The 22,623-nt window shown below is 40.8% G+C and overlaps 3 protein-coding genes across 6 annotated transcripts in view; 2 read left to right on the top strand and 1 right to left on the bottom strand.

Annotated features, from left to right (window-relative positions):
- On the bottom strand, nucleotides 1-13,885 carry kdm1a (lysine (K)-specific demethylase 1a). 2 transcript variants are annotated; one of them, XM_034111430.2, is made up of 22 exons: nucleotides 13,801-13,885; nucleotides 12,979-13,030; nucleotides 12,162-12,464; nucleotides 11,371-11,539; nucleotides 11,017-11,150; nucleotides 10,836-10,914; nucleotides 10,632-10,724; nucleotides 10,423-10,529; nucleotides 10,129-10,210; nucleotides 9,633-9,727; nucleotides 8,834-8,851; nucleotides 8,483-8,625; nucleotides 8,261-8,351; nucleotides 7,329-7,463; nucleotides 5,571-5,644; nucleotides 4,858-4,969; nucleotides 4,613-4,745; nucleotides 4,307-4,494; nucleotides 2,572-2,686; nucleotides 2,345-2,472; nucleotides 1,723-1,869; nucleotides 1-1,026 (listed from the first exon to the last, which is right to left on the bottom strand). In XM_034111430.2, exons 2-22 carry the CDS (start codon nucleotides 13,021-13,023, stop codon nucleotides 826-828), a joined length of 2,592 nt encoding a protein of 863 aa, XP_033967321.1. In that variant the 5' UTR covers nucleotides 13,024-13,030; nucleotides 13,801-13,885; the 3' UTR covers nucleotides 1-825. The 2 variants fall into 2 exon arrangements, with proteins under 2 accessions (XP_033967321.1, XP_071063264.1); XM_071207163.1 differs by lacking the exon at nucleotides 12,979-13,030 and having other exon boundaries at nucleotides 13,801-13,859.
- On the top strand, nucleotides 13,146-18,271 carry tmem30b (transmembrane protein 30B). 3 transcript variants are annotated; one of them, XM_034111432.2, is made up of 8 exons: nucleotides 13,146-13,767; nucleotides 14,668-14,864; nucleotides 15,151-15,258; nucleotides 15,361-15,468; nucleotides 15,659-15,749; nucleotides 15,830-15,967; nucleotides 16,078-16,284; nucleotides 17,543-18,271. In XM_034111432.2, exons 2-8 carry the CDS (start codon nucleotides 14,676-14,678, stop codon nucleotides 17,719-17,721), a joined length of 1,020 nt encoding a protein of 339 aa, XP_033967323.1. In that variant the 5' UTR covers nucleotides 13,146-13,767; nucleotides 14,668-14,675; the 3' UTR covers nucleotides 17,722-18,271. The 3 variants fall into 3 exon arrangements, with proteins under 3 accessions (XP_033967323.1, XP_033967324.1, XP_033967322.1); XM_034111433.2 differs by lacking the exon at nucleotides 13,146-13,767 and adding an exon at nucleotides 13,992-14,201; XM_034111431.2 differs by lacking the exon at nucleotides 13,146-13,767 and adding an exon at nucleotides 14,202-14,283.
- A 2,553-nt stretch (nucleotides 18,272-20,824) lies between these two features.
- dync1h1 (dynein, cytoplasmic 1, heavy chain 1) overlaps nucleotides 20,825-22,623 on the top strand; it is a 35,286-nt gene continuing 33,487 nt past the window's right edge. The window contains exon 1 of the mRNA XM_034111141.2: nucleotides 20,825-21,199. Within this exon, the coding sequence (XP_033967032.1) occupies nucleotides 20,950-21,199 (250 nt within the window). The 5' untranslated portion in view covers nucleotides 20,825-20,949. The remainder of the gene's footprint in view (nucleotides 21,200-22,623) is intronic.

Raw genomic sequence — 22,623 nt, 5'->3', positions numbered from 1 at the left:
CAATTTCTGTCTTCTTTTAATAACAAAACAACTGACAATATAAAAAAAGTATGTGATAACAGCCATAATAAAATACTTAAACCGCTATGGCAACAAAAACATTCACTATTCTCTCAACATATCTTTATTTTTTAGCTTTTAATACAAACTATATTCACTACACTCTGCAACCTAAGTGGTAGAAAGTAAATTTAGGAGGCGTACAGCTACAGTACATAGCAATGTTTTAAGACAACCAAGACAAGGCATTGAGGTTGAGACTGTGCTACCGGTTGGTCATCTGTTTTACAATATGATATCTGGCTCAATGTTGTGTGTACATTTAGGATTTAGACAAGGGCACATAAATAGATGTTGGGTTTTGCAGACATGCTCCACATGGAATAAAATACACTGAATCACTCCAAACATAAAGCCATGCTTCGGTTTTTAAGACTGGAACATAACATTTAGGATAGAATAGTTATTACATCATTATGTAACAAAATGGGAATTCATTAGTCATCCGTTAGCATAGCCCAGTCTTAGTAGAAGGTTACATCTGTCTCCATATTTAGCTGGAAATGTCAGCAGTCACTAACATCCCAAAATAAGTGTTAAGAACTGAAATACTCCATACATACAAGGAATCTCAATTTCACATCATAGCCAGAAAACTATTTCTGTGTGTTATTACTAGAGCAAATGCAATAATGCTAAGTGTTGTCAGGGTCTTCCAGGATCACGTTCAGAAATGTCCACAGTTTATGGATTTGTTTTTTCTCATTAACTGTTGAAGTTGGTCTCTAAGTTGGCCAGAGTTGGCAGTTACTATGAGAGGACATTTTAGACACTGGGAGTGGGCGGAGCCTGCTGAGGGTTGCTGGCCGTTGTGGGAGTGGCCTGTCGGGGAAGTGTGTACATGGCACCCAGGAACTGATCTGCGATGCGCCCGGCCTCCCGGAGCCCGCTGAGCAGGGCGCCGTGAACTGTAGCGGGGTAGTTCCTGATCGTGTGCTCTCCGGAGAAGAAGAGACGAGGAACAGGCTGAGAGGAAAAAGAAAGAAAAACACATTAAGATCTAAGTTGGATTGTTCCTAACGTAATAAGGGATTAAAAGAAAATAAGGGCGAAGTTGACAGAGGAAAAAGTGTGGTAGTCAACTGCCAGAACTCATCATCCAACACATAAATATGACTCAATCAGCATGCCAACATCAAAACAGCGGGAAAAACATTTGTGTGGAGAAGAAACAGCTCTGCTTTGGTTGAGTATTGTGGGCAGGCTGGGATGCCTGTTCTCCTTCGCTTTCACACACACACACACACACACACACACACACACACACACACACACACACACACACACACACACACACACACACACACACACACACACACACACACACACACACACACACACACACACACACACACACACACACACAATAAACTGACATTCTTACCCAAACACAAACTCAAGACTCAGGATTGTGTAAAATGTAAACACCAAAATCACAAGAAAACTCAAAGGCAATTTCTTTGAAACCATTCAAATGCCTTTATTGTAATAGCATAGTCGTGTAAGACCTAAAAACAAACGCCAACTTTTTACTTCTGACAAAGGCTTGATGGCGAAACGTCATCAAACATTAAAATGAAAGGCATGTTAATTGTTTTAAGGATGGTTCCTTGGAGTTGTCATTTTTGGTGACTATGGATTCTGTGCAGTTTGAGTGCTCACCTGTGAGGCTCCTGGTATCGCAGGGCCAGGCGTGATGGGCTGTGCCATGAGGTCATAGTCGTTGCCCGAAGAACCTGCAGCCACGTACGAGTAGGAGCCGCGGGCCCAGGGGTCGGCACGCCAACGAGTGACCACGGTTTCCTTTGGCTGCAATGAGGAGAAAACAACAAAAAGGAGTTTCCATCATGATATTAGAGGGACATGTAAACAGCTGCAACACTGGCCTCCAAGCATATGATTTTATCAGATTTGAAACCACAAGCAAGTGATTTATAATGACACATGGTTTGGATCCATATGCGCCTGCTGTGTAAAGTGGTGCTGGTTATGGGGATCAATTCAGGAACGGATTTGACATTCCAAAGATGCAACCAGAAAAAACACTAATGATGGATCATAAAAAAGAAAACTCTCCGTTGTTTACAGAAAAACAACGAACATAATTAACTGTATTTGAAGAAAACTTCCAGCTATTTCGAATAGTGTGCTTTTGGGTAATAGACAATTGGTATGTGGACTTGTAAAAGGTGAAGAAAAGACAGACAATCAAATGTCATAGTAATGTCAATGCACTGATACTAGGCAGTGTGAGGCTGTTCATAGATGAGGCACAAATGTGTACCTGTGGCACAGCGCTGCTTCCAAATATTCCTTTGAGGATGGCCAGGCAGCGTCCAACGATCACGTCATCGCTGATGTTCTCCATGATGCCAGCGGCCTCACCAGCCATCAGAGCCAGTAATATCGGGGCTGAGAAGACAGACGGCACAATTGGTTACCGGATATACAGGAAATACATCTTAATGCCACAACACCCTACAGTGTAAAGCTAAAAAAGGGATTTCTCACCTTTGTAGAGGTTCCAGAAGAGGAAGAGTTCGCCCCGACTTGCTGTGGTGGAGCCGACATGACCGAACAGGTTGACACTGGGATCCCAGAACACGCGGTCAAAACACAACACCACCTTCAGACAGGAGGGAGCACAAAAAAAGAGTCACAAAACAATCACAGTGCTGATTTTAATCAGAAGCTTCATTTCCTGTGGAGCAAATGTCAGTTCCATTTACTGCCATGGCTTTATGAGTTTTTAGAGTGGCTAAGTCCCTCCCCTTCTGGTGGACCTCCATGGGACCTTATTTTGGAAAAATCATGTATTGAAGTCAATGGAGAGAGAAATATTATCTTTTGATCCTGTTTGAATTGTGCAACGAATTACACATATGATGTTTGTCAATTGAAAAGATGATTTTGCAAGTCAAAAAAATAAAAATGTGTCGTAAAACTGTGAAGTAACACATTTTTTGTGTGAAACGCTCAATAAACTACAACTATGGTCTCGCACACGTCACCAACACCAAGATGGTCGTCACGTTAGCACATTTCCCCTCTTTCTTTCAGAATGAAGTGAAAAGTATTAAAAAGAGGTGAAAATCACTATAAGTCTGGGCATGTTGAGAACTGTACATACACACAAGGGGAGTTAGTCGGTTCCGTTAGAGCCAGCATGCGGGACCGGCTTTACAAGGTTTCGGTGAGTAACACGAGTGTAATGTGTAACGTTAATGTACGCGACACTGGGATTTGTAGTCTTTCTATTTGCGTATTTTTCATAGTCTTATATTTCAACAGTTTTAAGACAAACTGTGACTTTTCATGGAAATTACTTTTCATGGAAATGATTTTTTAAGATTGACAAACATCATATGTGTAATTCATGGCACAACTCAAACGGGATCGAAAGATACGTTTTCTCTCTCCATTGACTTCAATACATACTTTTTCAGAAATAAGGTCCCATGGGGCGGAAGTAGATGGGCGTGACTTCGCCACTCTATACTGTGTGAATAGGAGAGCGCCCTCTGCTGGAAAGATGGCATACTAGCAGCTCAGATTGCATAATAATGCAGTATTCTCCTCTGTGCTGCAGTAGAATTAGGAGATGAACCGCTCTGCTGCAGATGATGCTCAGTAACAGAGATAGAGAGCTGGTGCGTCAGTAGTGACACACAATGAGCACTCTGATCCGGTTACACACAAACTGGGAAAAAGCACCTTTCATTTGCACGCCATCCAGCTTCAAATGCCCCCATCATTTACACATTGATAATTCCTCCCTTACATCCCACCCTCAATCCTACGTCTGAGCACAGGTAACATCACTTAGGCACAGAAAACTACTAAATTCCAAATACTTGTTGTTTTTTTCCTCCTCTACCAATCAAGGTCAAGTTCCTAGCATAAGGACACTGCAACAGAAAGAGAAGGAGGAGGACTCTAAGGAACAGAATGCTCACTCCTGGCAGAAGCACACTACATGATTTAAAACCTGACTGAAACAGCGTGACTCACAAGACTTGAGAGTTTGCACTGGTCTACACAAAATGTGGTACATCACATTTGGCTCACATTTTCCTGTAGTAGGTGTGGGGGTTTAGTATTACAATCTATAGCACTAACTTATTGATTGTTCAGGGACATCTTAACTCATTTAGAATTTCGACAAATCAGAATGAGATGCTGTCATTTGCTTAAAATAAGCAAATTAAGGAAACAATCTCAGTCTGACAAATTCTAAGCTCCATACCTTGTTGAGGTTGCCGAAGCCCATCCTCTGAATAGCAGCTGTCTTCCACTCGGGCAGAGGGGGAACAAACTGCACAGCAGGGGGCTGCTGCTTCAGCACCCCGAGAGGCAGGGTGCACAGCACAGCGTCACACTTGTATATGAAGGTCTGGGTCGTGGAGCGTGTGTTGACTGCTATCACCTCACAGCCTGGAGAAAGAACATTTGAAAAACAGTTTTACACACATTTCACATCCATATACCATATACATCAAATATCAAATCCATAGAGAAACTTGTGGCCACATTTTGGCAGATGAACACGTACCAGAGGCCGTATACCGGACCTGCCGCACTGCTGTGTTCAGTTTGATGTCCAAGCCCTCAGCCAGGGCCACAGGAACACAAGAGTAGCCATTCCTTACAGTCAGGTGGCTGCCAGTGAACTCAAAGTCATCATCCTGTGGAGAAAAAAAGTACCTGTCACCGGTAGCACAATAACTTAAGAGGCCGTTGAAATACAAGACCGTTTTCAGGACAGTTATTAGGTTTCAAATGGGGACATGTATATACCTGATCCCAATGCTTGAGAGAAAGGGTGGAGAGGGGTGTAGCGTTGGCAAACTCCAAGTTGGCAAAGTGCCAGTCTAGGATCTGCCGATCCCTGGATGACAGGTAAACATCACTGTGGGAAAAAAAAGAAAGCAAAGAAACACGTTGAGGTATTCTGACAGATAATCACACTTCAGAGGGACAGGTTCAATCATGCACACGGTGAAAGAGCTTAACTCTAAGTGGTGCAAACGTAATAACACATACTGGGACACATAGCATTACCTTGAAACAAAAACAAAAATGCAAATTCCCAAAGGAGATACACAGGTAAACATCTGTTGCTAAGGGCTGCAGGGCTCCAACAAACAATTCTCTTCCATAACCATTAAGACTATTTTCACTTCAGGGCAAAAGGCAATGCTCTTTTCACATAGCCACTTAGCATAGCATAGTTGTGAGTGTAGGATGTCATTATTTAAAATATAAATAACAATCAAGTACATTTTTACAACTTGTATAAAGTCTTCTATCTAATACATTGTGACCAAATAAGAGTGTGATTTAACCATTCATCAAAATAGTGTTTGCATGCAGGGAAAAGAGGAGTAAACAAATACAGAAAAGTTCAATGTCAATCTGGCATTGTCATAGTGTACGTATATGATACCAAATAAAAAGAGAAGGAGAAGCAGCTCGGGAGATTATGCTGAAACTTCAGGAGGATTTGTTACCTGGGTGGATTGGCCTCGAGCTCCTGCAGCTTCTCCTCCAGCTTCACCTGCGTCTCCACCAACTCATCGTACTCCTACACAGGGACAGAACACACAGCCGGATATAAAAAAGACATCTATGTAGCATTGATGCTTGAAATATGATTTTCCACATTAAGTTCCAATGAAAACTAAGGACATCAAAAATCATTAAAAAAGAAATTGAGAGAAAAAAACCTGTTAATTGTCTGGTATATTGCGTCAACTTCAACTCAAACTGATTTGAATGTTACAATATTACTACTATGCTAATCTTTTTTTATTATTATTATTATTATTATTATACACTTGAAATTATTTCAATCCTTTAAAAAAACGTAATTTCGCCTGACACTGAATTGTAGTCAGACGTCAGGAGCTGGTGAGAACTTTAACTATGTGAACGTGTGCTGCGTGCATTGCGTGTATGTGCAGTAGGTACACACCCAGAGGGTTCAGGTCATGTAGAAAGGAGAAGCTGTTTTGACTGAGGGCTGACTCAACCTGTTCATCACTTCGCCACAATATAAACTATAGTCAATTCTGGTAATACCACCTACAACGCCAGGCCCCATCTCCACTGAGTCCAGTCTAAAAAAAATTACGTCCTTATGACGTCTATAAGCCAGCGAGCTGACATGGGAAAATATTACAAAGGGCAAGACTACTGGAAAGTATGCACAGCAAAAGCATTCTGGCCCACCCTTAAATCTTGTTATATGGTGTAGCCATGCATGTCTTACGCACACACACACACACACACACACACACACACACACACACACACACACACACACACACACACACACACACACACACACACACACACACACACACACACACACACACACACACACACACACACACACACACACACACACACACACACACACACACACACACACACACACACACACACACACACACACACACACACACACACACACACACACACACACACACACACACACACACACACACACACACACACACACACACACACACACACACACTTAAAGGGCTCATTCTGTCTCGTTGAAAGTGTGTGTCTGTGTGTACATCCGCAGACATGTGATTCAAAGACTTGAAGTGGTTTCTCACACAGCGGATGGGTCGCAGACTAATTCAGCGCAGACACAGCTGTGTTTAAACCAACTAAAACCTCCCTCTAAAACACACATGTATCATTGGTGGAGGTGATTTATCTGAAGCAAAAATAAAACAGCAGCGCTCACTCTAATAATACATCCTACCGAGGCATTAAACCACTTAAACACAGCCTGTCTGGTTTACTTAGAGAGCAAGGCATCCACCCTGACCTAGAAGCCCATAAAACATCCATCACATTATAATACTGCTTCAAAAGAGTTGATCTTCGGAACAAATTCAACGCTTCTGTGTTGGATACTGTGGTGGGTGACCACTGGGCCTACAGGTACACTTAAAAATGGTTCCCCCTCAAGTAGTTTAAACTATGCCAAAGGAAAGCTATGAAAACCAGAAATACAGTTCAATAAGATGTAAACTACATTTCCTTTATGTTTTTCAGCCTAATATCGATCTGAAAGTGATGAAAACATCATAGAAATGTGTTCTGGACAACAAGTCTGTATAACCTCCTACAGCTTTTAAATAAGTGTTAAGATGTAAGGTGGTCTTTGATCTTCATTGTACCTTTTCTTTTCTTTTTAGAATCTTTAATGTTTACATTTCTCTTTCTGGAACAGTCTTTGAGCTTACTTTGCAGTTTGCGGTGAGGTCACGGTTCTTGCTCTTCACCAGGAACTCAGCTGTGATATCTCTGGGGGGTTTGACGTCGCTGGCCTCTTTATGCTGCTGATGGAGCTCCTTCACCCGGTCCTTCGTGATCACCATCTAAAAAGGAGAGCAAAGAAAAGAGACGGAGGGGAAGAAAGTCATGAGAAGACGACGCAGATAAAGATGAGCCTCACATTTAAACTGTCTTTCAGTAATGAGCCTGCTTTTCCTCATAATGGCATTTTAGGACGGTCAGCAGCAATTTACAAAAAGTGCATACTGTCTTTAAGCTTTATTAGCAAATCAATCCCGCAAACATAGCTGACATAACAGCCAACAGATGTTTGCCAAAAGTAAACGGCAATTATATTTTGACAGTGAAATGTAGTCCCTTTAATCCCTTAATGACAAAACAATGGAAAATAAAAAGTCATTCACCACTTTAGAAGATTTCCCTTTAAGTTGGATTAAAGAAAACGTTTATTTTCAAGTTGAAAATTATGGAAACTACTCATAGCCGTTTACCCAAAATTAGAATATTGTCTTTTTTTCTCCCCTCTTTACTACGAAGTGTATTTAAGACTCCTGCAGCCTCACACTCTTGCATCATTGGGTATGTTTAAACATGCATTGTTATCTCACTTTCAACTGGTCTGTACTTGTTATAACTGATATTGATGAAACTGATTTGCTTGACTGTCTCAAATTGTAATGATTGTGTGCATTGCTTGAATTTCACTTAACAGACTGTATGTGGTTTGTCTCGTGTGTCATGTTTTGCATTTTGTCTTTTTGTTTATGTATGTCTGTAAGTTGTTGCTATTGTCGGGACCCCCTTGAAAACGAGATGGTGCATCTCAAGGGGTTTATACCAATGAATAAAAATGTCTATATACACAAGGACGTGTGCTCACCTTGTTTAGCTGATCCCGAAGATCTTCCTGAGTCTTTACGATCTTCTTCCAGTGTTCTATCTGCTCATCTTTGACATGCTTCTCCTGCAGCCTGCAAACACACACGAGATTAGCATTTGGAGTGTTTTTGTGTATTGGTATAAACGTCCTCCTTGGGTAAATGTACAGGATAAACCCATCACTATCTCCTGTGTGAGCTCATGTAGTGAACACCATACTCACTGGATGACCACCTCCAGGGCTTGTCCCAAAGAAACAGGCTTGTTGTTGAGGAAGTTAAAGTCCAGCTGGTGGCTGAGGAAGGAGGTGGCCTCCAGCAACCTGTTGAACTCCTGCTCCACCATCTCGTCCTTCTCTTTTGGCACCTGGACACACACATAATCACACAACAATCCATCAGTCACGCTAATGACAGCAGTAATGAATAAACAAAGGAACAGAAGGAAAACCATGCCAGATTCGAATAAAGCTTAAAATATATATGATATTGATGTGGCATTTATACATCACTATAATTCAACGTGTCATTTTGAATGTGTGATAAATGTGTTATGTTAATAGACCAATACTTACACTTGTGCATCGTTCACCCTTGAATAGTTCACCAAAGGATTACCATGGAGGAGGTTGAGGAGGGAAGAGGGGAGGGGGGAGAGAGAACATATTCAGTAAACAACAGTTTAACCTTGAACGGGTTTGCACAAAAGTAAAATATGAACATTTAATTTGCATTTTCCTGCGGAGGAGGAAACCAGTTACACATGATGTTGATGCTTCAAGAGCCCTGCCGGCTAGTCCCCACTTCAATGGATTTGCCCCAAACATGAACCTAAACATCCTACTACTGTGGCTGCCAGTTGACAGACAGAACACAAATGTGAGGGGAATATTTTCAATGTAATGGCATTAGGCAATATCTGGTGTCTGCTCTTACAGGAACTGAAGCTGTGGTTGATGACACGCAAGGGTAAGCGGTAAAATGAGCGCATCATTCTGTGTGATTGTGACTCGTGTAAAGCCAGATCCCTGCCTCAGGACAGGGCTTAGAGAATAGCTATAAACCCAAACACAGAGCATTCATATCCCGAGAGGAAACAACTGTGCATAAGTAAACATCTTCTCTTAAAGGAAGTAGACAACACAAGGTCCTGGTTAACCATGTATAATGCAGCTAAAGCCAGTGGTTAGCTGTTTGATCATAGCTACAATGTCGTAAGCAGACATTTTTCAGGAATCAGAAAATTAAGTATTTTTGCAATGTCTGTTCATATTTAGCCCCTAAGGAGGTATCCCTGGATTCCACTTAGTGTGAGAGTCTGCAGAAGATCTTTGCTGTGTAATGGAACTGATAAATACATGTTGTTATACTCACAGCCTGGCCATTTGCTTCATACAGTGGACACTTCTGTTTGATCTTGGCCAGCTCCATGTTCACCTGCTTGCTGATCACTGCCATGGGGTTCCCTCCTGAACAAGCACACAAGCACACAGTTGACATTGACACAACGTAAACATGGACAATGTCACCCTCTACAGGTAGGTGTCAGTAACTGTTGAATTGCATTCGAGGAATATGCAACTGCTTCTTATTTTGCATGAATAATATGTCACTAGATAATGAAGATTTATAGGAAAAGTAAAAAATAAGAAAATTAATTACCAGCTTACTTTTATTGCAAGGTAAACATCCTTTATTATTTATTTGTATTTAACTTACTATCAGGGACTTTTTCTGACTGCCAATCTATACCAAGGACTTCCTTAGAAATGTAGCTTGACAGTCATTGTTTAGATTTTAAGGAAGTTTTGGCATGTTACTGTTGTGATTGACTTCTGTATTTACAATTAAAAGAATATCAGAATCTTACCCAGCCCTGTCACCACCATGGCCCCCAGATCAGCGACATAATTGCCCTTCCTAAATGTTGCCACTCTGCCTCCAACACGGTCCTGCAAGGAAAAAGCGAGGATAGTAAAGGTCACTCAACTTGTTAAACCATTTGTATTTGTTATGCACCAATCTTACAATGCCATCAATTGCGAGAATACAGTAAATGTTTTACAATGATTGAATGATGTATACCAAAGCTTGTTAAGAAGATGTTACAAAACCACCTAATACCTGAAATAAAACATTGATAGAAAGCCTGTTGGTGACCTACCCTGGCCTCCAGTACTGTAACATCCATCCCGAAGCTCTGCAGCTGCCTGGCTGCAGCGAGGCCAGACACACCTCCACCAATGACTATAACCTTCCCGGTCTTCTTCGCTGCAACAACAAGCAGGGAGTACATTAAGAGGGTATTCTTACACTACTGACCATTCCGAGGTCAATGTCTCTGAAGGATTTAGTTTACAAGAGTGAACTTACTAGGTAATGGCTTGACCCTCTTGTAAATGCCAAAGTTAACGAGACCATGCCGTTCTAAGTAGCTGTGTATCCTGTGGACCAGCACAGCATCACCTGAAAGGAAAGCAACATCTCATCAAATCTCAATTTATGTGTAACAACAATATTCTTACAAAAAGAAAGAGAAATAAAAGTTACAATTCAATTCCAATATAAATGACTTACTGTTGTACGGAGCTTCAAGCTGTTGTGCAGTGGCCTCAAAGGTCAGCTGGATTTTAGGGTTGTCCAGCCACAGTTGGAGCTGTTTGAAGTTAAGATGAATTAAGAAAAAGTAGTACATAGGTTTAAAAGCATAATAACATAGTCCTTCTTTTTTTAGTCATGCGTTTATCCCAGTGCTTACCGTTCGGTTGCGGATGAAGAGGAAGACCTTCTGAGTCTGCTGGGGTCCGCTGATGATGTCAGGGAAGCAGGCTGCCTCCTGGGATGTCATACGGTCATGAGGAAGACGGCTCTGGAAAGCAGCCCCTTCTACACCTTAACAAGAAAATACATATAACCATACTATTAACATGATTAGGTGTCATTAAGGATTCATTTAGGACCAAAATATGGAGATATAATATGCGGTGAGCTGATACATTAAGCCCAAAACTAGGCAATTATCAGACTGTGAAAAACAAAGCCTATTACATTTAGTTTCTTTCCTCTGTTTTATGCCACTGCTTTGATATGATGCATCATATTGAAGACTCACCAGATGGCTCCTCTGGTTCACTGTCGTTCTCCTCCTCTGGTGGTGGAGGTGGTGGAGGGATTACTTGCTTCCTCTCTTTCTCTGCCTTGGCATTCCTCTCTTCCTCGGAGTAATATTCATCTTCCGACAGATTGGCCAGGCTTTCGTCCATCTCACGGTATTCCACCTGCTACGTTAGGCACAATAAAAGCAACATTAAAACCGGCTTTGCCATGGATTGGTCGGTGAGCTCCCACATCACCCCAAAACCTTTCTGGGTATAAGTACAATCCACTATTAATATCACACCCATTAGATTATCAATCAATCAACAACTTTATTAATCCTGCAAGGGGCAATTGGTTATGAGAATCTTATGTCATGTACACAGGCAGGAACATACAGGAATAAAGCACACAGATACACCTGGGAGCCTGGATGTGGATCATTCCAATATACACGATAAATAGTTCATAGCATCACAATAAGTAAATAAATAATCAAGTTAAAAGAACCTATCAAGAATTAAAAAGTGTGTGTGCAGAGGGGATAAATGATTTTGAAAAGAGCGATAAGAAATTACCTGTTGTACATTTCCACTGGGGCACATATAGAATGTAGGAACTTGTGACGTTAGGTAGATAGAAATATGGCACGTAATGTTTAAATTATGTTTAAAGCAAACAAATGGTCATACAATACCATGAATTTGTCACTGCCATAAAATACCCTTTTATTTATTTTTTTAATTGTCATTTTTCACCATCATCAGTTTTGGCAGCATGGAGGAAGGAAAACCCTTAGATATTTACTTTTGCTCGCTTGCGACGACTCGTTCTGCGAACTTCAGCTGCGTCTTGCTCTGCCCCCCCGGGGCCTGCTTGGTGAGGCACAGGGGCTCCTCCAGGCTCCCCACTAGGGGAGGACCTTTCCTTTTTCTTTACATCCATAGGGCCTGCCGCAGAGACAGATGGACCAGTCTGGGCATCAGCAACGCCGACCCTTTCCGCTCCTGCAGCTCCCGCAGCTCCCGCAGAAGACGATGTGGAAGAGGAAGAGGAGCCAGCATCTGACTTCTTGCTAGACAGCATCATAGACGATGTTGGAGGCCTCTCCTGAAGAAAGAGGGAACCACATTTTGAGGGAAAAAAACATAATGGAACAAACAACAGCACACATTGTGTTTTTGAAGGGATACGGTTTATTTGAATTTTCCAAAAATAAATTAAAAAAAAAGACATCAAACTATTATTTATAAAAAGATGAAAATGATGAAGTGTAGGCTTTGAGTGCTGGAAAAAATCAATTTAAAAAAAAGAACCTTTTAAGCATTCCCAAATGTGAGTGAAAGCCTACGAAATGGTAATTTCACTGACTTACTAGTGGTTTTCACATAAATTAATAACTCACTAAACATTGTTTACACCCCATAAGACTACTGGTCACTTGCTTTGCGGGGCAGTGAATGCACCTACAACAAAAGGCTAACCACCACCAAATACTCCCTGGCTTTGGGAGATGCTTCCCCCAAAAATGGCACATTTGCATCACTACATGTTTAAAGATACGTCAGCTAACGATGTATGAATGTCATGATTTATGAAATGAGGGCTCCATGGTAATAATAACCTTTTCCTGTTTTACCCATTTCTCCGGGCACCTGGTAATATCCATTCAAACACTAAAAAGAAATGAAGACAGAACCAGAAATATGGTTACGAACAGGACCAACTTTACAACAAATGTTGGCCTTTCACATCACATTGAAATCAAGCGATACCTGTTTGAAAATGTGTTAGCAAATATCATCTGAACAAGACCATCAGATAAAAGGAGTAGCTCACTGCTTTATCAGGACTCCAATTGAGGTTACCCACTCGAAAAAACCTTTAAAAAGCTGAGTGCGTAATGAACCCGGGTGTTTTATTAGTAACTTGAAAAGGACAGTCATCTTGTGCCGAGAGCGTTTGTAGTTGCTAGATATCAGTCCTGATCAAATTGACTTTGTTAGCTAGCAAGTCAACAGCAAAGCTAGCAACCGAATGCTAGCTAAGGCTATTAACGTTAGCTAGCGTTGACTAACGGTAGTTTTGTTCTAGACAGGGACTAGTATACAAGACAGATCAATAACAGATTACATTTATTTGTATGGGATTCCACCAAGGGCTGTACTGCAAACATGGATTTGGTCAATTCTTAATGATTTTCTTTTCACATCTATATTGCGAGACCATGCCATGTTAGCTAACGCCGCTAACAATGAGACATGGCTAGCTGCACTTCTGGCACAGTAGCAGGTGCGACCTAGTGAAAAACAAAGCACCGGCTTCGCTTTTGATGAGATTTGCGTTTATTAACTGAACGAATCGGTAGGCAGACTTCCTTTCACCACGCACCATCGTTGCTTTTAACGTAAAGGTAAGCAATACATATTGAAATTATTAATATTACCTCTCAGTCCTCCGAAAATGTCAACACAAAGACGGCAGAGTAGTAGGACTCCTTTCAATGAACTCTTCCGTGATTGGTCGACCGACAACGTTACCCAATACCTCCCTACAAAATGATTGATCAAAACAAACGTCCATCAATAAGTAGGCGGGTATTTAACACTTAAAACTGCTGCATTGGATCTACTTTAGTATAAACATGCCAAAAAAACATAATTCAATTTATTTTTGGTATGAAAGTAAAACAAACGTTTTTTTAAAGTTGTTTGTGGCAAATTGGGATGTGTCTGCCCCACTTGTCTTCCGTTAATGTAAAATAACAAAAAGAAGCTCTGCACACAAACTGACGTCATTCTGGAAGAAGAACAGGATGGGCAGGGGGGCGGGGCTAGACAGGTAAAGGTGAGCTTGTGTCGCGCCTATACAGGAAGGCATTCGGACTTTTTGTTGACTCCTTTGTTGTACCATTTTGAGCCGACTGAATGTAAGTAATACTTTAAATCCTGAAGTAAATGTGTTTGTGTGTGAATTTTACTATCAGAATGAGTTTTAAAGTGAACGAAAAGTCTTGCTCACTGTGTTGTTGAAAGGAGATGGTTTGGAGTTAAAATTCAAGATTTTTCTGTGTGATATGAAGCGCCTTTCGGGGTGGGGTGTGCTGTTTTAGTAAATACGCTATATAATTGCTGTGTGAAATCTGTAAGTCTCCGTCAGGACAGGTAAAATAGTGGCTCATTCATGTAGACTTTACAGGGAGTGTTTCTTATGTTTGCCATGGCCATTGTATTATACTAAGAGTATGATACCATGAAGGCCTTGTACAAACACTCACAAGTTGGTGAGCTGTTTCTGAAAATCTACCCAACAGAATCAAAAATGGTGAAGGAAGAAAAGGAAATAGCCAACCGGCCTGACAACACAGCCTTCACCCAGCAGAGGCTTCCTGCATGGCAGCCCATGCTCTCCGCTGGCATTGTCATCCCAGGGTTTGTCCTCATCGGCCTGGCATTCATTGGCATTGGTGTTGCTCTCTTTGTCACTTCAAGAAGCATCACGGTTTTGGAGGTATGACCTAAATAAGTTAGTTTGCATGCTTATATCATCAGCAAGAAGACAGGAAGTACAAGACAACGTTACACATCCAGATGGTAGATGTGAACAAACCACAAGCTGAATATAGGTTTTTCAGAATTGTTAAGTATTAAAATGACATGCATTCAATCTGTAAACTGCTCACCGACTTGTCGTTTGTAAGTAATATTGTACTGAATTAAGTGAGGTGTGGTGTAACATCGGATGGATAGGTGTTGTAGCCATCACTAATTAAAGCCTTTCTTGTCCTTTATCACAGATCGACTACACTGGTATTGAGAAAGATTCAGCATGCTTCAAGTGCTCAAACGCAGATGTCAAGAACTGTGTGTGCAACCTGGTCTTCTCCATTGACAGTCTCTTTGAGGTTGTATTGGAGTTTTGCAATATAACATTCACACATATACACACAATGATGAAGTTGAACTGACCCATGGATGTCCTTTTGTGATTCTCATTTTCTCCACAGGGACCCGTGTTCTTTTATTATGGTTTGTCAAACTACTTCCAGAATTACAGAAAGTATGCTGCGTCTAGAGATGATGAACAGCTGTCTGGGGACTTGGATGCCTTTACCGTGAGTTAAAAGAAATTGAAAAAAAAACAATAACAATGTGTTCTCAATTTCAATTTGGTTGAACATATGGGAACGGTTCATATTTGTAGCATTGAATATGTTTGTAGCCATGCTGTTGCCCATCTGAATTACCAAGAAAGATTTTTAGATATATTTTGAGAAATAAAAAACTATGTTTTGTCTCTTGAAGGCTCCCAGTGACAGCTGTTCACCCTATGATTATAACAGCAACGATAAGCCAATTGTACCCTGTGGAGCAATCGCAAACAGCATGTTCAATGGTATGTGAGGACAATCCATTAAGTCTAAAGTTCATTGACTGTATTATGGATGTATTAATTATTGTTTTTGTTTTTTAAAGACACTTTCGTGCTGTATAGGGTCGTCAATGGTGCAAATAAGCTGGTGCCCTTGGATGGAAAAGGGATTGCTTGGTGGACAGACTACAACGTCAAGTTCCGAAACCCCAGTGTGACACCTCTGAAGAATGCATTCAACAGTAATAACTTTCATTATTGTAACGCACTGTGTATTCTGTTGAAATCGTAATATTATTTGAAAATATAATGTAAGAAAACATGATGGCTGATTTATACATTTGTCTTCCAGATACTGTAAAACCCATATTTTGGCCCAAGCCCGCTTACCAGTTGGACGCCTCAGACCCTGCTAACAACGGCTTCATCAATCAAGATTTCCTGGTGTGGATGAGGAGAGCCGCCCTGCCAGATTTCAGAAAGCTGTATCGACGAATCACCGACGGGGAATATGCCAAGGGTCTCCCAGCTGGAAACTACTCTCTTACAATCGCCTACAGTATCCTTTTTATGAATACTACAGATTTTGGTACTTGGAGGTAAGAGTAATATTGTTAGTCCTGGGTTCAAGGATTAAACTAGGCCTTTTTAACTTGAATATTTTAACCATCACACAAATCAGTATTAAAAATGTCACCTTTTAGTGACAGAACAAGAATTTGCTAATGCAATTTCATTCAGCGAATATAACAAATTAATCCCCTGAGGAATGTGATATTATTAAGGGTATGTAAAAGAGGGCACTTATTTCTTGTTTAAAACCGTTTTAGCCTGGTTTAAACTCCTCGTGATTAGGTTTCATGCATTAACCAAAATCATCTACTGTATGTGGTTAGAGGAGTTTTACAATGTTCCATCAACGTGAACATATTTACAAGGCTTCAAGTAAAGGTGTTCAGCCATATTTTCAAATTAAATCAAGTTTTATTTATATAGCACATTTATATAAACGATTTTTGGTCGAGCCAAAGTGCTGTACATAAAATAAAAATAGCCTACAGTAGAGACACTTTACAGCAAATACAACAGCACAGATTGTTCAGAATATCAGTATGAGAAAAACGACACCCTCTATCCTTATGTTGTTTTGTGTCATGTTGCATCAACAGCAGCAGCAGCAGATTGGTTTAACTTGTTTGACCTGTTGGGTGTGGTTCACCTTTAAGTTAACACAATGACTCAGGACTTCCTTGATTTAAAAAAAAAAAATAACACAACAAAAAAAAAACCAGTCAAATATTTTTGACCTAAGTAAATGTGCTAGGCAAATAATTGTCTCATGATTGATTTCCATCAACCTGAAGCCTATGAAGGCCTATTGAAATACCTCAAACAGACCATAGCAATGTGTTTCCAAGTTAAACATCCTTTTAAAACATTTAAATACTTATGTATAGTTGTGTGTACAATTTTGCTTACCATTTTAATGTAAACCAGAGAAAGTTTATAGGTAGGTTTCTTTACTCGTTCAGGCAGCCATTGCTCTGATGGATTATACAGTGCAAGAATGTTTAGCGTCTGCTATTTTGACTTAGATATATTGGTGAAATGGGAGTCCCAAAAAAAAAATAAAAAACCCGGCATGTCTAATGGGTTGATACTGAATGTGTTAAACGTGCAAAAACCTCTGGTTGTAAATCATAGTATCTCAAAGGGGTTTTGTAAATTGAATTCTAACAGGAAAATGTTGTCTCAATGTCACTTTGTCGATTGTGCGTTTCCTTTTTTTCTGTATATCCTTAACATTTTGTCCCCAGACTATCCCGTTGAGAGCTTCGACGGGAGAAAGAAGGTGGTGTTCAGCAACGTGTCCTGGATGGGTGGAAAGAATGAGTTCCTCGGCATTGCCTACCTTGTTGTTGGCTCATTGTGCGTCTTGATGTCCATTGTCATGCTCATTGTCTATGCTAAATTCAAGTTTCCTGAGGAAGACTGAGTGCCTGGTGGGTGCAATGGTTTGCCTACTTAACCAAAATGTTTCCCTTTTTACTCAATGGCTCGATGAAAGCACAGTGCAGTGCTCACACAAAAGTTGGAGCGTAACCCCCTGAGAGTCTGAGCATGCAAGTCTGTTGATACTTTTTTTGAGGCTAGCATTGACACTGGAGTTTCCCTGCGACTGCAAGACATAATGATATCCATTATGGTTATGTTGTGTATATATTGATATTAAGTTAAAAACAATGCAATGTCAGCTAGCCTTCATTAAAAGTAGAACAGCTGAACGGGGTGGGTTTTTCGTCGTTACTTAATGAGCTGCCTCCTCATCTTAGGTCAGTAACAATATATTAAAGCCATAAACTGTTTGATAAGCCATATGATACAGACAATAATTTATAATTGATTTTGTGAGAGCTGTGACGTTTAGCTTAGCAATAGTGCTGTTAATTGTGGGAATATTAACTCAGGTATCTGGTGCACAGGCATGCAAGCCCATGTGTTAACTCTTAATGTGGTTCTAAGATTTTACTTCATGTTTATATTTATTTAATAAAATGTCTTTAAAACAATTCCTGTCTTATTGTGACACTTTGAATCCAAAAGGCAACAGTGCCTTGCTCAACTAATTTAGTTGTAATCACTTAACCACTTTATTATGACTTTAATAGGTCTCTATTTGATCTTTTAGACAGAACATATTCTGCATTATTTTTGGACTTTGGTAGGTCTGCCTTCTCATTCTTTATTGATGTTCAGATGTCGGGTTCAGGCAGGTTTTTATAAAAAATAAATGAGTATATATCTACTGCTGTTTGTGCACAGTTTCCCTTTGCAAAAATATATTGATTGAATTCAAAATAAAAACATCAGGTCGGGAGATTAGAGTAGTTCCGATGCTCTCCTCCCTCCACGTCTCGCACACACAGCCGTGCGGACATCGGCAGTCACTTCAGACAGACGGGTATAGTAGCACCTCCCACTTTACTGTTCCATGTTATGCCGGCTTTTCTTGACTTGTTTGAAGGTGAGTGGTGATGAGCAAATGACTAAACTGCCAGCAGAGTTGGGTGTAACGCGTTACTGTAATATTACTTTTGTCGGTAACGGAGTAGTGTAACGCGCTACTTTTACAATTCAGTAATCACACTACAGTTACTAACATTGCCCGACACGCGTGACTTCGTTACTTTTATAAAATCAGTCATAATCACACTGACAGACAAGAGGGGTTTCCGCCGCAGGTTTATATGTACATAATCTGCGCGATTTGCGCCTCCACATCTCCACGTGCAGTGCTGCATAAACATGGCTGAGTCAGCGATAACTTTCGAGGGGTGGAGGTATGCCCATTATTTTGAGTTCGTCCGAATAATAGACAGGAATGTGACGGTGAGGTGCAAACTGTGTCCAGGCCAGAAGCTGTTATCTACTGCTGTAAAACACCACGTCAAACCTCAACAAACACCTGCAAAGAACACATGCTAAGGTGAAGCTAACGCACACGCTATTTGTTGTTGTCTGTTCTTCTTCTCTGTCTTCCGGTTGTTGCCTGTTTTGAATGACGAATACACACTACCACCTCCTGCTGGTAAGGAGAGTTATTGCCACTCACGCATGTGCAGTTCGTACGTGCTCGGCGAGTAAAGTAACGAGTTACTTTATGTAGAGAGTAACGAAGTAGTGTAATATATTACTGTAATATATTACTTTTTTTTAGTAACAACCCCATCTCTGGCTGCCAGTGCCTCGAGTTTACAGCTAATTAGCCAAAAGACAAAAACAAATATAGTTAACTAAGGTAGGCTAATAAGTTAGCTCAAGGTTTAGCTAAGGCAATTTATCATCGGTAGCATAATGTACTGTAGGCTACTTGGGGGAGACACTAAAGGTGAACATGTGTATCTATTAACGTCATCATAATCGCCACATTGATATGCAAATTTGGCGTTAACTAGTACACTAATAAAGTACTATCTTATCTATTATCTTATCTTAATTCAAATGCGCTCATTTGCATGAAGTTACCAAGGCACATTGCAGGTGAAAAGGATAAAACAAACAAAAAAACACATCACCTCACAACTTCCCCAGATAGTTAGTGACAGTCAGTATTTCCCCTGAAATGTTATGTTTAAATCTACAGATTAGCTTTAAATCTATAGATGAATTCAGCCATGGTAGTAAAACGAACACCATTTATATGTGTTTTTTGGAAGTTTTCTTTCCATTAGAGTGAAAGAAAACATGGAAGCAAAATAGACCAAAATGTACAAGTACATGAAAAAACTATCTTTTTGCCTGTAATGTCCTGCCTTAAACAGTAACTTCATAATTTGGATTGTTGGCTGCTCATGTGCGTAGTGAATACTAAAGATCTGTGTTAACTGATTATTTTTTAGAATTCTATTGAGTTTTAAACAATTGCGTGAGTGTGAGGGTATTAAAATAAATTGGTCAGTAAGTCAGAGATGTGCAACTATATTTAACTTTTTTTTATATAAATGATTATGGGAAGTGCCCTTTTCTAATTTTAGCTCCCGCCCCCCAAAATGTCTGTGCACGTCCCTGTGTGTGCGTGTGGGGAGTGTTGCAGTAGAAAGTTCCATTGTAGCGCCCGGTACCTTAATGGGAAATCCTACGTGTTTGAGCAACCTCGAAACGTCAAGCTACCCCACAGCACCCCCAAAAGAAAATCTCTGGCTCCGCCACTGTGGGCTAAGACCCGAATGTTTCCAGGTCCAGAAAAACAAAATTGAGAATGAGGTTATGATCGTTTAATATCAAACACAACATCGTATTACCACTAAATCAGAAATACTATTATTAAAGGTTCAACAATATGAACAAAGTAAGTGTGTTGTAAAAGCTTTATTGCAGCTAAGAAGGATTTCTCGATTTTTAGCTGCATCATTGGAGACAACTCCCTTCTCCCCCTATCTGTCTAGACGGGAGAAGCATTGACTTATCGAATGCATTGTTGGTATTGTAGTTCTTGGCTTGCACAGTCTGACACAATACCATAGACTGTTGTGATCCCAAGAACTACAAATACCACAATCCCTTGCGCAAATAAACCTGACGGCCACGTGACGGTTGCTGCGTTTTGACAGCGGCAGTCAGTCTCTGACCAGCTCAGTAGACACTGCTGTCAGCAACAAACCCTCAACCTCGATTCTTTGTTCACTTTCACATTACTTCTGGCCTTCGTTGACCGCCTGAAAGTATGTCCGACGGAGGGGGGACGGAGGAAAACTCCGGCACCATGGAGGTGTCGGCCGTTCAGACGGTCGCAGATACATCGGTGCTGCAGAAGCACATGAGGAAGCTGGTACCGCTGCTCCTGGAAGATGGCGGCGAGGCCCCGGCCTCCCTGGAAACCGCCCTGGAGGAGAAGAGCGCCGTGGAGCAGATGAGGAAATTTCTGGCAGACCCACAAGTTCACACCATCCTGGTCGAGAGAAGTGCACTCAAGGGTACATTTAGCTAAATGTGAACCGCTAGCTAACATGAGTTTAATAACAACAGTAGTATGTTGGTGCTGCATTAAGTAAACCTAGCTGTTAACTCTGTATGAGATCTGGTATTATTTCTTTGCTATAACAATGTGAAGCTAGCTTGCTATCTCCATTACATTGTTCACGTGTAAGGCAACTGCGCCACACTGGGTGGGGAAGATAAAACTGAGCTATTAATAATGAAACAAACGATGAAGGTGCTCAGTGTTCGCTTTAAATGTGACACTGACTAACTTGTTCGCAGTTAAATATTCTTTGCAATGCTACTGTAGAAATAAAATGATAAAACCAAATAATTGCAGTGACACAACAGCAAATGGGATAGTGTCACAACAAATGACATCACTAAAGACAAACACCAAATAAACTATTTAACCTAAAAATGCAATGAGTAAACAATGTTGAATTCACATTTTAGCAATGATTGATATTGATAACGCACAGTTGCTAGTGGTTGACAGGTGACTGGGACACACTACTAATAATAACACAGCCCCCAATTTAAAAAGAACAAGCCTTACAATCTTAGACTTTGTAAGAGAATGAATCCTTTGTAATAACAGCAAGTCATGTTGTTTGCTCATCTTGGGGATCTATCATGTGCACCAGGGTGAGTCAATGAACACAGTATGTTCAGTTCCCTCCAGGCACAATTAATCCTGAGCTTTAGGCTGCGGCAACACGAGGATGAATTCGGTCCTTTGCGTTACTGTTTAGTGTCATATAGACCGTTCGGCCACACGAGGACGACCGAATACGGCACTAAACGACTGAGGAAACGATAACGGGTCCCAAGGTGGATAGAAAGGCATACGCAACTCTCTGGGGGGTCAAACGGCTCCGTGTGTACGCCCTATCCGAACATTTTCAGATCACTGATGGTCAGGGCCGGCCCTGACCAATTTGCCGCCCTAGGCAAGATTTTAGCTGGCCCCCCCCCCCCCCCCCAAAAATGCAGACACTCACTATGATTCGCGCGTGCACGGTTGTGGCATGACCACCAACACAGAAAGATATTGACACAAGATGTGTGCAACTGTATTTAGTTTCCTATCCATTTGAACATGATTTAAGTGGGGGGGGGGGACCTCACCTCCTCTAGGGGGGTCTGGGGGCATGCACCCCTGGGAAGACTTTTTTTTTTTAATATTGAAGTTAAAAGCATCAATCTGGTGCACTTTGAGAGCAACATTAGGAGATCTATGGAAACATCTCTCAACACCCATATGAAACAGAACTGAAAGCAGATTTTCTTTTTCTTTATGGATATTTTACAAATCACTCCCCTTTCGAACTGTATTCTTGTTTATTAATAACAACTTTTTTGTACTGTCATTATTTTATACCTGTTTTTCACCTATTCTCTTATTTTGTATAACTAT

The sequence above is a fragment of the Pseudochaenichthys georgianus genome, chromosome 22 (genome assembly GCF_902827115.2).
Source record: "Pseudochaenichthys georgianus chromosome 22, fPseGeo1.2, whole genome shotgun sequence".
Classification (NCBI taxonomy): domain Eukaryota; kingdom Metazoa; phylum Chordata; class Actinopteri; order Perciformes; family Channichthyidae; genus Pseudochaenichthys; species Pseudochaenichthys georgianus.
The sequence above is the reverse complement of the archived record's forward strand: the minus strand, read 5'-3'. Positions and strand labels throughout refer to the sequence as shown.

Excerpts from the sequence above, each read along its gene's own strand:
- kdm1a (XM_034111430.2), bottom strand. The coding sequence starts at position 13,023 with ATGGATATTACCAGGTGCCCGGAGAAATGGGTAAAACAGGAAAAG. Across the intron at positions 2,687-4,306 it reads GCTTCGGCAACCTCAACAAG|GTGGTGTTGTGTTTTGACCG; the intron begins GTATGGAGCTTA and ends TCCTGTCTGAAG. Across the intron at positions 1,027-1,722 it reads CGATACCAGGAGCCTCACAG|CCTGTTCCTCGTCTCTTCTT; the intron begins GTGAGCACTCAA and ends TTTTCCTCTCAG.
- tmem30b (XM_034111432.2), top strand. The coding sequence starts at position 14,676 with ATGGTGAAGGAAGAAAAGGAAATAGCCAACCGGCCTGACAACACAGCC. Across the intron at positions 14,865-15,150 it reads GAAGCATCACGGTTTTGGAG|ATCGACTACACTGGTATTGA; the intron begins GTATGACCTAAA and ends CCTTTATCACAG. Across the intron at positions 15,750-15,829 it reads CGCAAACAGCATGTTCAATG|ACACTTTCGTGCTGTATAGG; the intron begins GTATGTGAGGAC and ends TGTTTTTTAAAG.